General features: G+C 39.2%; 1 protein-coding gene across 6 annotated transcripts in view; it reads right to left on the reverse strand.

The window, feature by feature from the left end:
* Positions 1-14,698, reverse strand: part of PHTF2 (putative homeodomain transcription factor 2) — a 62,871-nt gene that overhangs the window by 19,322 nt on the left and 28,851 nt on the right. For 2 of the 6 annotated variants that reach the window (XM_040062231.1, XM_040062232.2), the window contains 5 exons: positions 14,217-14,286; positions 10,992-11,150; positions 6,372-6,537; positions 5,517-5,681; positions 490-691 (listed from right to left, as the gene is read on the reverse strand). In XM_040062231.1, coding sequence (XP_039918165.1) covers positions 490-691; positions 5,517-5,681; positions 6,372-6,537; positions 10,992-11,150; positions 14,217-14,286 — 762 coding nt within the window. The remainder of the gene's footprint in view (positions 1-489; positions 692-5,516; positions 5,682-6,371; positions 6,538-10,991; positions 11,151-14,216; positions 14,287-14,698) is intronic. The other 4 variants (XM_040062236.2, XM_040062237.1, XM_040062235.1 and 1 more) reach the window with 3 other exon arrangements.

The following is a 14,698-nucleotide window of genomic DNA, read 5'->3' on the forward strand; positions in this document are numbered from 1 at the left end:
CATTCCTATTCCTCACTGCCAATTTCACTTGGAGGGAAATCCTGCTTTCCTCATCTTTCACACAGATTAGTTAAAAAAAAAAAAAAAAAAAGGAAAAGGAAGATGATTCACAGGCAAACAAATGCTCAGAATGACCTTAAAATTACAAGTTGTCAGTAACCCAAAATCTGTTCCATTTTATCAGAGACAGACTATAGGTACCCAGACTCTCAGACAAGGTACAGAACGTTTACCCGGTCAGGAAATAAAGAGAAATAAAGCACAGCACACAAATTTGTGCCTTGAAACACAGAATACCAAAGAATGTTAAACACCATTAAGGTTCCTCCTACAAGAAAAAGGAAAGGCCAGGAATATGACAAAATAACACAACTCACTATAATTTTTGGCTCCAGGACCCTAAGCCTAATTTAATTTTTAAAACATTCTTAAGAATAAAGCAGATAAAAATGCATCAAAAGCATCATAAAAAGCAACAAACACACTTACCTTGTGGTGACTCTGGCTGCTCAAGGCATCTCTCACCGTGGAAGGGCTCCACCCTGTCTCTTCTGGCCTAATCACTTCACACCGACGTTCATGGCCCTGCACACATTCTTCACTGCCTTTACCTGGCTTTTTCCCATCAAGGGACACGTAGCCATTATCGGTTTCAGTGGATTTATCTATTGAGTTTTTTGCTTTCTTAGATCTATATTTAAAACAAATACATATATTAAATTAATTATTCTCTTAATTCTTTCCCAGTCTAAATCCTGCTTATTCCTATCAACCAATACCTTAGCTTTACTAAGATGTCCACAAACTAACCATATTAACATTTGATTTTGATGCCATATTCATCTCCTAATAACACCCATCATCCTCTTCTAAAATTGTTATAAAATAAACTGTCAGTGTGTGAAAGAAATGTGTATCATTAGCTACTGAGAGAAAAGGAAACCTGCTTTAAAAATAAACCTTCACAGCAGCTTTGGCAATAGAACCACAAGCTTCAAAAGTGAAACCCCTCTATTCTATCTTAACAAATAAAAGAGGTAAGCTAGAAGTTGCTTTAATAATTATTGATACAAAGCAAGCATGCAATTTCCTGAAACTGCAAACAAACATGCTGTTTAGCACTCTGTACACTGATTTTGGTGGGGTTTTGAATACACTCTGCTTACTGACAACTCTACTAAACAGAAGATCTTTTCTGCATTATCCAGTAACACTATAGGCAACATTTTTCAATATCTCTTACAAATATACCAGTTAAGCTGCTTTGTAAAAGACAAAATCTCAAGACCACTTACACTGAAAAGTGTCCCTTAACATCCTCCAGAATCAAGGCCCTTTCCTAGACAATAAATGTACCAGCAAGACTACCTAATGCAAGAAGGCAGCTCTCTCACAGCAAACATTTGGATGATTATACTCTCAAACTAGAAAGTGCAGAGGTTGAAGGAATGAAGAGGAATAGCAACTTGCTGCCTTACTGACAGGGACTTTTAGTCTTCTCTTAAGCTTCTGTATTGTCAAAGTACATTAAAATTTGAATTTTAGATTCTCAGAACGCTTAGTGGGAAAAGGAGGGAGAGAAGACACAAGGAAGTGTTATAAATAAGGGTTCTGATTTTTTTTATTTTTATTTCAAGCAGAACACTGAGCATAGGTCAGGGCTATCGAGAATCTGTTCAGTTGATCTTGGGCTCCTGTGAGGGAATATGCACTGCCTTTCTCTTTAAGGACTGAGGCATTCTGTGAGGGCTTGGATTACAGCAGAAGATTAAATTCCTCTTTAATATGTACACCAAACAAATTGGGAGAATTTGGAGAGTTGCCTCACATTCCTCCCAAGATAAGGTATCCCACATGTAAAGGGAAGTCCTGAACACAAAAAATGGCCAGGGACAGCTGGATAAAGTAGGAAAAAAAAAATCCAGAAAGGACCACTTCAGCTCAAAAAATAATGGAAAAAGGGATGCAGACAAAATGATCAAGAGAAGAGACAATGTTACTAAGGTGTTTAATCCTCCTTTCCCATCTTTAATTTCATTTTGTCACCCTAACTAGGAAAAAAGTTAACATTTATACTTCTTTTAAAGCAAAGGGACTGCCTTTCAGTGGCAACTCATTGTAAAATAATAAGGTCAGTTGTGAGCACTGAGGATGTAGCACTAAAATTAAATTAACTGCAATAAGGAGGAATCCAGATAAGCTAATCTGTAATACATTAAATATTCCTCCAGCACTTTTTAAAAATGCCTTTTTAACAAGGCAGAAAAAAAATGAAGTTCTCATCACACACACACGCATCCAGTCAGAAACACTTCCTCCACAAGTTACTAAACTTTATTAATGGATTAATGGGACAACTCTTCCAAGTGTGATTTGAAAAGTTTTTATACATTTTATACAAAACTTTAAAGCTAGAAGTAGCCTCAAACAGTTGAACAGGGCCAGACAGGAAAAAGAAAGAACATATACATGTATGCACAACTTTTTCACATGGGATTTCACTACTCAAGCAATGTTTGAGTGCTAAAATTGCAAGACCAAAGCTACTTGTATGGTATCAACTAAGGCTCATTCTAAATATCAGGGAGATTGACTGAAGCCTTTATTTGCTTCTAACAGAGAAACCAAAGTTATTTTTTGTGAGACTCCCTAAATTAAAGTGTAAGCCTCAAGCCAGAAAAGCATGCATTTGGGCTTAAAGTTAGGCTTTTATGCATGTGTTTAAAAACAAACAAACAATATTTTCCTGACAAAAATATATGGTTTTCTAGACTTACTATATAGACACCCTTAATCAACTTTTACAAATTTAAGCTAGAACTAAAAATACTTAGAGTAAGACAAAGAACACCAGGAATAAATACAACATCTTAAAAGGCTTGAATATATGCAAAAGCTAAATCAAGAACTATTTTCAGTCTTACTTATGCATTAGCCAGAGAAAATACTAAGGAAAAGTTAAATAAAGTTTCTGGAAGAGTGTCAGTTTGCGCTCTCAAGTAGTCTTTGCACTCTCAAGTAGTCTTTCAATGTATTTTCATTGGGGTTGATCAGCAAAACTCTCCTTTCTCTTCCCACTGCAAAACTTTTAGAGAAGTTACAAGATTTCCACTGGACTAAGGACACATGCAGAGCAAATTCCCAAATCAGTACTACATCCTGAACAAATCCCCCTGCTTGGATACTGTCCTCTTTTTGAGTAAAACTTATCAACAGTATTTTCTAAATTGTCCCTGTGATGGATTGAAGTTTAGAATGATAATTTTTAAATCAGACAGAGTTATGCCAATGGAAAGGATATTTATTGAGTACACAGTTCCAGTTTACCAATGATCTGAGCACAGGCAAATGGTGTAGGTACACAGGGTCCTGCCTTAACACAGAGAACATAATTTCTGAGGTTAATCTGAAATCATGTATTTATGACCTATACTTAAAATTCCAGAAAACAGCACATCAACGATTAATGTAGGTGAAACTGATGAAAATAAATACTAATGCAACTTTCTATATAAGACATTCTAATGTGCTTATCTAAAGAGCTTCCAAATATGTCTTAAGAAACAAGACAAGCAAGTGCAGTTCCTTGCACTGAGATTTCGTAAGATTTTCTTTCAGCAACATCACAAAGTAGTCACTCCACACTGTGGAGTGCTTCCTCGTTCCCAGCTCCACTCCCATTGTGCTGACAAAACTGTTTGCATTATCATGAAAAAAATTACATGAAGAAACTGAACTGCATGTTCCCCTGGGGAAAAAAAAGGTTATTTTTCATCTGGACAAGTTTGTAAAGCTCTAGACATACAAACTACCATGCCTCTGGGGTAACAAAGGACTAAGGGCTGTTTACAGCATTCTCAGTAACTCCGTGTTCCTTTTCCTTTGAACCTACTGTATGTACTAAAGTAGTCGTCATGGAGGCTTAACATCTATATACACACACACGCACTACCTCTCATTAAATGGTTTGAACAAATCTTTAGGATAAATTCCACAAAGCCCTTCCCAACTGAAAATAGTCTGAGCTCAACAGCAGGTAAGGCAAGGAAAAAAAAAAAAAAAATCTTCCAACACTCTTTTTACTGCAGATCGGTATCTTCAATGAAAGGAAAACAAAACATCCCAGTTTACAAGATTACATTTGAAACATACCAGAGAGTAATGCCCACAGACCCAAAGAACAGCCCGGGTGCCTGTCACTATAACCCACAGTTTATCAAAGAGAGCTTAACCCACACAGAAAAAAGTAAAGTGAACTCTCCTCTTACAACACTTTTAAAAGTGTTTAAAACTTGTCCAAGTTTCCAGTAGACACTCCCAGAATGTAACTTAAGTTTTACCAGTGGTTAAGAGCACAGGCCACAGGTATGACAGATATGTTAGTGTTGCTGTATTTACAATGCAGCATGCACAACAAAACATCAATGTAATAACTTGCATTATCCCTTTTCTCAATTTAATACTGCTTTATTGAATATATTTTCATTTATTAATAAATACTGATACATAGCACTCAAAATGCTGCATGCATAGCATGTCTTGTACATAGAGATAACAGAACGGGGTTTTTAAAAAACTTTTCTTAATAGCATAATCAGTGTTGATTTGAATCCTGAAGAAAAAGTGTGTAATTTGATGACAGTGACAGAGTGGAATAAGTATTCTCTAGGAGTAACAAGAAGGAAACGCAATAAAGTAAAATTAGAGTTTAATTTTTCTCTTTGGATTAAAAGTGAGAAACTAAGTTGTTTTTCCTGATAATTTACACAGTGTAGTAAAACAACAAAATGTAGTTTAACTAAAAGTTCATTCTGTACTCTGCTCTCATGAGATCCCACCTGGAGCACCGTGCTAAGCTCTGGGGCCCCACCACAAGGAGGACATGAGATTGTGGAAACAAGTCCAGAGGAAGGACAAGAAGATGATCAGAGGGTTGGAGCTCCTCTCCTGCTGAGAGAATTGGGGTTGTTCAGCCTGGGGAAGAGGCTCCACATAGATCTTTGAGCACCTTCCAGAGCTGGAGAGGGACTTCTCACAAGAGCATGTAGTGACAGGACAAGGGGTAATGGTTTCAAATGGAAAAAAGATATGTTTAGTTTTCAGTATTAGAAAGAAATTATTAACTGTGGGGGGGATGAGAGTGGAACAGGTTGCCCAGAGAAGCTGTGGCTGTCCCATCCCTGGAAGTCTTCAAGGCCACACTGGAAGGGGCACTGAGCAACCTGGTCTAGTGGAAGTTACCTCTGCCTATGCCAAGGGGGGAGAACTAGATGATCTTTAAGGTCCTTTCCAACCCAAATTGTTCTTTGACAGTACAATATTTTTTCAAAATTATTGCATCAGCAGTTGCAAAAGTCAAGAAACAACACCTTAGTCCATTTTCAAATACTCAGATGAGTTTGCTGTTAAGAGTAAAAACTAGATCAACAGAAGTTTAATCATTACATCAATATTTACTCAATTAGAAAAGGGATAGTGCATCTCTAACACATACGTAGCCTTGAATAAATACAAACCCTGATAAAAAGAAAGCAGCATGCCAGATATCTCTGAAGACAGCGCCAATACTGCAAGAGGTGCTTGTACCGTAGCTCTGCACTGTTCCCTCCTGTGTGTTATCTGTGGTACTAGAGCCATCTCCTTCCCTATGAACTTCCAAATGTGCTGCTTTCCTTAGTTTCCTTCAGCAGAAAAGATTAAAATGGGAAGGTAGTTCTGTAAGTGCAATCTGCTAGTTCTATTATGTGTTCAGCAGTTTAAGCATGCAAAAACAAGCAAGGTTTCAAGGTATTCTGCTAAAGTTTTGCCCTATCAATTTAATAAACTCCGTTTAATTAAAAAAGCATGATACATTCATTATTATAATACTTTTAACACAAAATACATTTCACTTTATCATCAGAAGCTTAGACCTACAAAATTCACTGCTGCAGGGGTTCCTATTTTAATAGGACAATTCACTGTAGCAAACCACAGTCAGTGGAGTGCTTGAAATACTTAAATTCTACATTTCCAAGAACATCTCTTTTCACATATACTTTCCATAGACTAGTAGCCAGATTTATACAACTAAATTTGTAGTAATATAAACACTGTTACTTTACCACTTTTCAGATAACTGTTTTGAGGCAAAATGCGAAATTTAATGCATTAAAATTCAAATAAAACTATGCCTAAATTAGTCAATGCATAAAAGTTAAAGAGCACCAATTAAGCACCATTTGGAAGTTTCAAATAAAAACAGAACACCAATTTCTCATCTCCAGCAAAGCACAGGCTGTAAACTCCTACCTTTTTTTTTTTTTTTCATGCACATTCTCTACATAAGTTTAGCAATCCTAAATGATAAAGTACTTTAACACAGACTCTACCTTCTTCTTTTACCCCCCGTGCTGGGAGGCGGCTTAGGAGTTCGTGTTGAAACAATCTGACAGTGCACAGTCCCAAGCAGCAACATGAGCCATACTGGCCCAATGACTTCAGTCAGAGGTATATTATGTGGGCTCTGGGCCGTATAGAATAGCACTACAGCAGCAACTGGAAAAGAAGGGAAATGAAGTTGAGTTTAATGTCTGAAATGGCCAACTCATACAGCTTTCATCAAAAACAAACCAGCCAGGTGCAGACCTTACCTGCAGTTTAAGCCAACTCATGTAATTCTGAGAGAACAAAATTATTATTTTGCTGAAAAACAGCAGCAATAAGGGTCTAAACAGTTAACTACTGTTTTAATACCCATCTTTTCTTTCATACTTGTGATATTATAGGTATTGCTCAAAAAAAGTTGCTTGAATGACATCAGGCGGGGGGGAGGAATGTTTGGAAAGCTGTATCTGTCATGAAACCGCTTTAACCACGGCAAAATGTCAGGAGGAGACAAAACCAAAAAAGGAAATATCATCCTTAAAGCAGCCCAGCTAAATTTAATTCTGTATCATGTGTTATGACAAAGCACAATCCAGTGAGTTTGATGAGACTTAAGACTAGAAACTCCTTACACAGCAGAATGAATTTTAAACTCCATGCCCCAGCCAAGGGACAAAATTGCCCAGATGGACAGGCAGTCACGCATAAGTACAAGCCTATAAACATTCTATATATACTTGTGTGCTTATTTTTCAGCAGTGAGAAAAGATTAAAGCAACAAACCATGTAAACTATGGAGTAGCCCAGCTGAATTGACCAAGGCTCCAACTAGCACTTGTGGTTGGAAAAAAGGCCAGCTTCCAATTCCAGGGCTAACTGTTAGTTTTGTAACCCTACAAACACTTTTCATATGCAGCCAGCAACCAGGCTCCTGCACCCAGAGCCCAAACACTCAGAAACATCTTGACAGGCCCTAGGTCAACCTGAACACATCCCCCAGGCACGAGGCAGGTGGAAAAGGCAACCCTTCTCCTCTCTGCTTACTCTATGTCCTTGTTGCTCTCGCTTGAAGAGCTGTGATGTGTAACTCAGCTGAGAGAAGCAATTGAGAAAAAAAAAAAAAAAAACCACAACAACAACACAAAACAAACAAACAAACAAAAAAAACCCAACCAAACACCACACAGAAGCTCCAAGAAACAATTCAGGAACAGAACCAGGAAATAATTCTCTGTGCCTAACATCTGCACACCCCAGGAGAACTTGGTTTTGTTCGTGTACTAGTGAGTAGTGAAAGTCCCATAATTTAGACCTATTTCTAGCACAAGAAATACAAGTTCAACAGCTGTCACCAGTTCTCTAGTGAAACTGACTGAAACACATACAAAGCTTTGTGCCACATTCAAGTATCTAAACTAGATCCCATAGAACAACACCTAACATATCACCCGGATGTGATGTTCTCCACTTAAAAGAGGTTTGATGTGTTTTTCATGAACTAATCTTTAGCAAGGCAACCAGTATTAGAAACATGATGAACATACAAAACAACGGAATTATTTTTGATTGTGGAAAAACTATTTCTAATTTCTCCTCTGTCTTTTTCCTAAATTAAAGCACAAAAGCTTTGCACGGGAGTATCTTTTATTACTGTAAGTGAACTACATTTTTGCTGTATAAGGTTTCTCAAAGACCACATGCATCTTACTAAAAATCAATAAAAATAGGCACAGAGAGCAAAAGATAATGTTATCTCTTTCTAAATGAGCTTATCTGAGTTCCTCGCACATACAATTAGCTCCATGAGGAACAAAATGTAAAGCAGGAGCTGATTTGGGCTCCTATTATACAATTTGGATAAACATACACTTCTGAGAACACAGAGCTCCACAGATCCATGTGAAATGATCCACAGGAGTAGGCCTACACAAAGTAATTTTAAAATTCACTACTGCTACTTAAAAAACATTAAGTAAAGCAGAGGTGTCTAGAAAAAATAATCTTCCAGAAGAAAAAAATCTGCAGATTTCAGATTCCTACCACAAGACTTCACACAGATTTAGAAAAATATTATCAATCTCTTGATCTTTAAGTACAATGGGAGGGAAATTAAAGAATTGATTTCTGTACAGCGTGACAATATATTCTAGTTCAGGTTATCCCAGAATTTCTCCTACCAACATCTAGGCAGATTTGGTTGGATCAGGATTTCTTACAGCACTTTTAATTATTTATGTATTTGTAGTGTTTTGACCTCCCCTTTTCTAAAACACAGTAGCTTATTTTGTAAAACAGACACAAATAAAATAATATCACATTAAACAAAAAGCTGCCTCAGAGAAAGCAATCTTACATTTCAACGACCAATAAGCATTTATTTTTAAAGCATTTAAAGTTTGGAAATATTTTTAATACCAAATTTAAAAATGCATACATATGTATCTATATACCTCACCACCACAACAAACGATTACATCGATATTAAAGTTTCTTGCTACATCCTTAAGAAATACACAATAAACACTGTAAGTTTGCACTTCATTTTCCCATTAAAATATAAAAATGTTGTAAGTTAAAAATGGGGTATTATTATATACTAGATAGATAAGGAAACAGAAGAAAAGTTTTATCTTTATCTTAAGTGATTGGCCTGTTCCATGACCTTGAGCATAAAACATTTCTCTGTAGTTCTCTTATCACACATGGTGCTAATCACTTTACACTAAAGGAAACCAATGCAAATAAAACCTGGAGTTTAAATCTACAGCCAAGGAAAAAGTTTTTTCTGTAGATTTACATAAATGCTAGCAAGTATCTTGGTAAAGCTGATCAATTTTAAACCAGTAATTCCAAGTAATGCAATTCATATATCTATAGAAAATACTTCAGGTAAATTATTTAATTATGAACACAAATAAATAAAATATAGTCAGAGCATTTTACAACAATGTCAGTGAGAATCTACCATGATGAGAAAAAGTCCAAGCTACAGTACAAAATCCAGAATCAGGGCAGAAATATGGCCACTGGAATTTGAGGTGTTTTATTTTTAAACTTCCATCATGGGTTCTTGATGTTTTGGTGCTGTCTTACCAGTCCTGCACAAAATTAATAACTGAGCACACTTTCTGAGTAAAATAAAAACAAAACTTCTATATAAGTGCTTGGGGAGGGTTGTTTCAAATAGTTCCCAGTAAGTAAATATGTCCATTTAATTTCACTTACGTGTTCATTGTAACTTTTTTAATTTATTTAAAAAACTATCAAAAAATCTGCAGCTAATTCTGCAGTTTCAATATCAAGTATTTCAGATAGTTGGATTATAGTGTAATATGGAATACTATTCATTATTTCCTGCTATTTGTTAACTCACCACCACAGAAACACTTTGTCATATTACACACTACATGGATTAAGGGAATGATACATTCCAGCCACAACTTAGTAAACCAGAGACCCTAAGAAATCTGAGAGGAAAAAGGCCAGTTATAAGAAAGCTCTGTAATTAATGTCCTAAAAACTTGCTTACACTGAGAGTCTGCACTGTCTAACTATTTTTCTACTTTTAGGGTCTTATGGAGGTACCACAAATTAAGTGGGAGTATATATATATATTTTAATAAATTTACCAGCAGGAACATAAAAAAATTACTGCAATAGTGTTTCTCAGAACAAGACACCTATGAACATGGTAACAAACCAACCACAACTTACATATTTTACTACCTATATTACTATAAACAAGATTAAAATTATTAACACTATGGGATCTCTTACACAGATAAATTAGGAATCTATATCAGAAATGGGGATAAGAAAAACTTTTGCTAGAAGGCCACATGAGTATTTGTCAGTACTGCAGGTCTTGGCGCACTGGCATGGTGAGATTAATTCTATGCCTGCTAATAACATCACCACACAAGAGGCACTGCCTTGTTTTTTAAACTCCATATATTGTGCTAATTAAAATTTCCAAATGATACAATGATTCACAACTGAGATGACAGATGGTGAATTTGAAAAAGTAATATTGCATGTTAATTGGATTTCAGTGGAAAATTCATTAGTCATTTAGCTTCTCAGGGTACTTATATTGCTCCCAACTTTCATTAACCTTCTGTTCCATATCTGTTGTACAAACTTCTGAAACACTTATTCTTTTGGTGACTTTCATACTGATAGATACTGACTCACTGCATTATATTCTTCCCTTTCTAATCTTCCTCTTAATGTATCACATATAAGAGACTCACAAAGTCAGACTGCTAGAACTCAATACTGAATATCCCAAAAGCTGTGAACTGACTTCTGTTTGTTAATAGTTGTCCTGAACTGAATTAGATAGTCCTGAAAACCTGAATTATATTCAGATGTGACAAACTAACGTGTGCCAAATGCTGAAGAAAGCCTGTGAGGAGGGTGTTAAATTTTTCATTATGCATCCTTCAGATTTGTAAAAGAAATGTTAACCAAGAGACATATGCTTGGGACTGTGTCACTCCAATATTTTCTGAAAATACTGGAATAGACCTTAACAGCATGAAGTGAACCAAGCAGCACACTGCAGCTTCCATATGGTTAAAATAAGGCATTCAGTCAAAGCTGATGTTGTAATCCAACTCTACCTTGGAGAAGGTAAAGAACAAGCAGCCAGAAAAAAATGACCCTTGATGTCACTTGTAGCCACCACCTGTAGAAGAATGGAAAGAAAACAACTCTCACGATTCCTTTGCGGGTCAAAGATGTCCAAGGACTTTCAGGTTTTGCTTTAGCAAAAGCAGATCCTTTAAAAAAAGAAAAGAAATTTGAATTTATTCCATCATTATGGCTAATAGGAACCTCAGTTGTTCAGTAGCAGAGTAGTTGAGATAGTGAAATGGTGGGAGTGAAAGATTTTTTCAAATAATTGCATTTAATAATTGCTCCTTTAAATAACTATCTCCCCAATCCAAGTATGGCATAAATTGTTGATACCCTCTTGACAACCATTATGAGGAACTTCTACAAATACCTGTATTTCAGAATGCTTGAATAATAAAACATTGTCATGTCAAAATTATTCTAAAATTAATTATTAAAAATTGTTCTGTTTCACAGAGGTATCAGAAACTTGATATGAAGCAACAAGTCTCATGAAAACTCTACATGCCTGTGCAGGCACAGCAGAGCCCTTTCCCAACACAGGGATCTAAAATACCAGCAGCTGTAAATTGCACCAGCCATGTCATTCAGAAAAAAGAATGAGGTTAGGAAGAACTGAAGTAAATCTGTCCAACTGAAGACTAGCCCCAGGAGCAGGGAAGCCACCCAAAGAATAATTTATCTTTGGCTCCTTGGTCAACATGTTTTTATCTCTCTCATTCAAATGTCCTTTCTCTCCTATATCTCCCCATTTCTTTTTCTTTCCAGCCAGAAAACTGTGTAAAACTTACTTAATGGAGATGTGACTTAATTTATGCAAAGTTATTGACTGAAAGGGCAACTACTGCATGCTGCTACACCATCCCCATCTCATTTACAAGCAGCACTGGCATTAGTGAGCTCTGTGCTGCACAGGTATAACACTGCCAGCCCTGAAACTACTTTAAGGCCAACTTAGATGTCCATGCAATCATTTAAGTGCTATTCACGTACATAAGTGGACTGAAAAAGCCTAACATTGTTTCTTAGTTTCTTGTAAGTTCAAATGTTATTTGATTTGTTTCTTTCTCTCACATTCCCATTTTTAAAAAATTATACTGTTTGTGATGTGAGAAAAGGTTATCTGCACAACCACAGAGGAGTTCAAAGAGAGAATTGGAGGGGGGAGCCCAAATAATACTTTGCAGTGTCCTCCTCATAGACTCATCTCTGGAACCATCAACCCATCTCAAGCTCATGAGGCCAAAGCAGGACAGAGGAAGAAAAGCAGGTGGGAATCCAAACCATGGGATGAACACCATGACCAGGCCCTGCCCAGGGCTGTCCCAGAAGAGCCATGACCCCACTGTCCAGGCGTGGAAGCGTCACCATGCACGGCTGGGAGCAGCTCCCCAAGCCATCTTTCAGAGGAACCCGGATGCTGCCTGAGGGGGGGACTCATTGTGGGATGCCAGAGAAAAGGGGCTCAGATGGCACAGCACTTCTAGGGCATTTAGGGAAGAATCCAGGGGTGGGAGAAAGAAAGGGTCTGGGCAATTTAGGGAGGAACAAGTGCTGTGAAATTGCTGAGTAAGGGGATAAAAAGGAGTGGTCACACAGCCACTGCCCAGACTGCTGTTTGTCTGGCCATGCCACAGTTGCTCAGCACAGCCTGGACTGACTTCTCCCTCAACTCCCTGGGCGAGGGAGCATCTGCTCTGTGTCCAAGGACACCGACATGGGGCTGAGACATGGCGCTGAGCGCCAGCACTGGCAGTCAATGCCAGGGCCTGGGGAGAACTGTGTGTCCAGGGTGCAGCAGCCCCAGCGACACAGCCACTGAGTCCTAGCAAGGACAGAGCGCCCATCAGGAGACAAGGCTCCAGGGACAAACGGGGCCCGAGGCTCCGGGGGGGACACAACGGGGCCCGAGGCTCCGGGGGGGACACAACGGGGCCCGAGGCTCCGGGGGGGACACAACGGGGCCCGAGCCTCCGGGGGGGACACAACGGGGCCCGAGCCTCCGGGGGGGACACAACGGGGCCCGAGCCTCCGGGGGGGACACAACGGGGCCCGAGCCTCCGGGGGGGACACAACGGGGCCCGAGCCTCCGGGGGGGACACAACGGGGCCCGAGCCTCCGGGGGGGACACAACGGGGCCCGAGCCTCCGGGGGGGACACAACGGGGCCCGAGCCTCCGGGGGGGACACAACGGGGCCCGAGCCTCCGGGGGGGACACAACGGGGCCCGAGCCTCCGGGGGGGACACAACGGGGCCCGAGCCTCCGGGGGGGACACAACGGGGCCCGAGCCTCCGGGGGGGACACAACGGGGCCCGAGCCTCCGGGGGGGACACAACGGGGCCCGAGCCTCCGGGGGGGACACAACGGGGCCCGAGCCTCCGGGGGGGACACAACGGGGCCCGAGGCTCCGGGGGGGACACAACGGGGCCCGAGGCTCCGGGGGGGACACAACGGGGCCCGAGGCTCCGGGGGGGACACAACGGGGCCCGAGGCTCCGGGGGGGACACAACGGGGCCCGAGGCTCCGGGGGGGACACAACGGGGCCCGAGGCGGCTGCTGGAGGCCGGTGCTGGATGTGAGGGTGCCCAAAGTGCACTACCTGGCTTCCTGGAATGGATGCAGGAGATTGTGCCAGCTGCTGGGCTCATGGATAAAACCACTAAATGTCGTCTTCCCTAGCCCTCATGAGGCATGAGGGAAATTACATACCGATAAGAATAAATTAAGACTAAATAAAGACTTTTAGAAAAGTGTCATATCATCTGACCTTCTGTTGCTGTTCTGTTATTTAAAACAGGCAAGAAACAATCAAGGCCTATACACTTTTTACCCTCCAGAAACTTCAACATAACATTTCCTCCAGATGTCAGAAGACCTGAAAGAATTCTAAATACATGGCAGTAGGACGCTTTTAAACTAGTAACTCTAAAATGATAAAAGATAACGCACAAGTTTCTTTCCTTTTTTTTTCCTCCGAAATCCAGACCTATATAACAAAATTTAAATTCTTAACCTTTCAATTTAATCTTAATATCACTATTTAACAATATTTTCTATCCATCTGCTTTAGGGAAGAGTTATGTAGGGTTGGCTGTGTTTTGCTTCATTTGGGGTTATTTTAAACCTACTAATCCACTCTGGTTATAAGACACAGGATGGCTGTTATTTTAATACTGAGAAATTCAGCTTTTTCTAGCTCAGAACCTACCTCTTACAAGATCAACATCTATGAGGTCTGGTTTCACATGTCCTGTTTTCTTTGGTTTGTTTCTCAAACCCTGCAATAGACAAATACTATAAAAATACTTTCATGCAGATGACAGACATTACAAAAGACAAAAATATCTATGTGGTCAGTAATTGTATTTAACCTATACTGCTACTGAAAATTCAAACACTTAAACTTTGTAGATTTAAATACTACAAATTAAGCTTTCCAAATAACAATGCACAATAGATGCCTCTTACACGCTTTATAATCTATATAAAACCCAACCAATTACTGATCCACCAGGCTATTTTTCAAACAGGCACTGAGCACTCATGGCTTTGCATTATGCAGACAATGTATGCACACACTTGCAAGAATTAGTAATACATGTCTATTAGCTTTTCAGAATTTTTTGCAACAAATTATATTCTTGAATCTCTCTTATCCTTAGATTGTGTAACTCAACTTCACAAAATGCT

This window comes from Hirundo rustica, chromosome 4, assembly GCF_015227805.2.
Source record: "Hirundo rustica isolate bHirRus1 chromosome 4, bHirRus1.pri.v3, whole genome shotgun sequence".
NCBI lineage: Eukaryota > Metazoa > Chordata > Aves > Passeriformes > Hirundinidae > Hirundo > Hirundo rustica.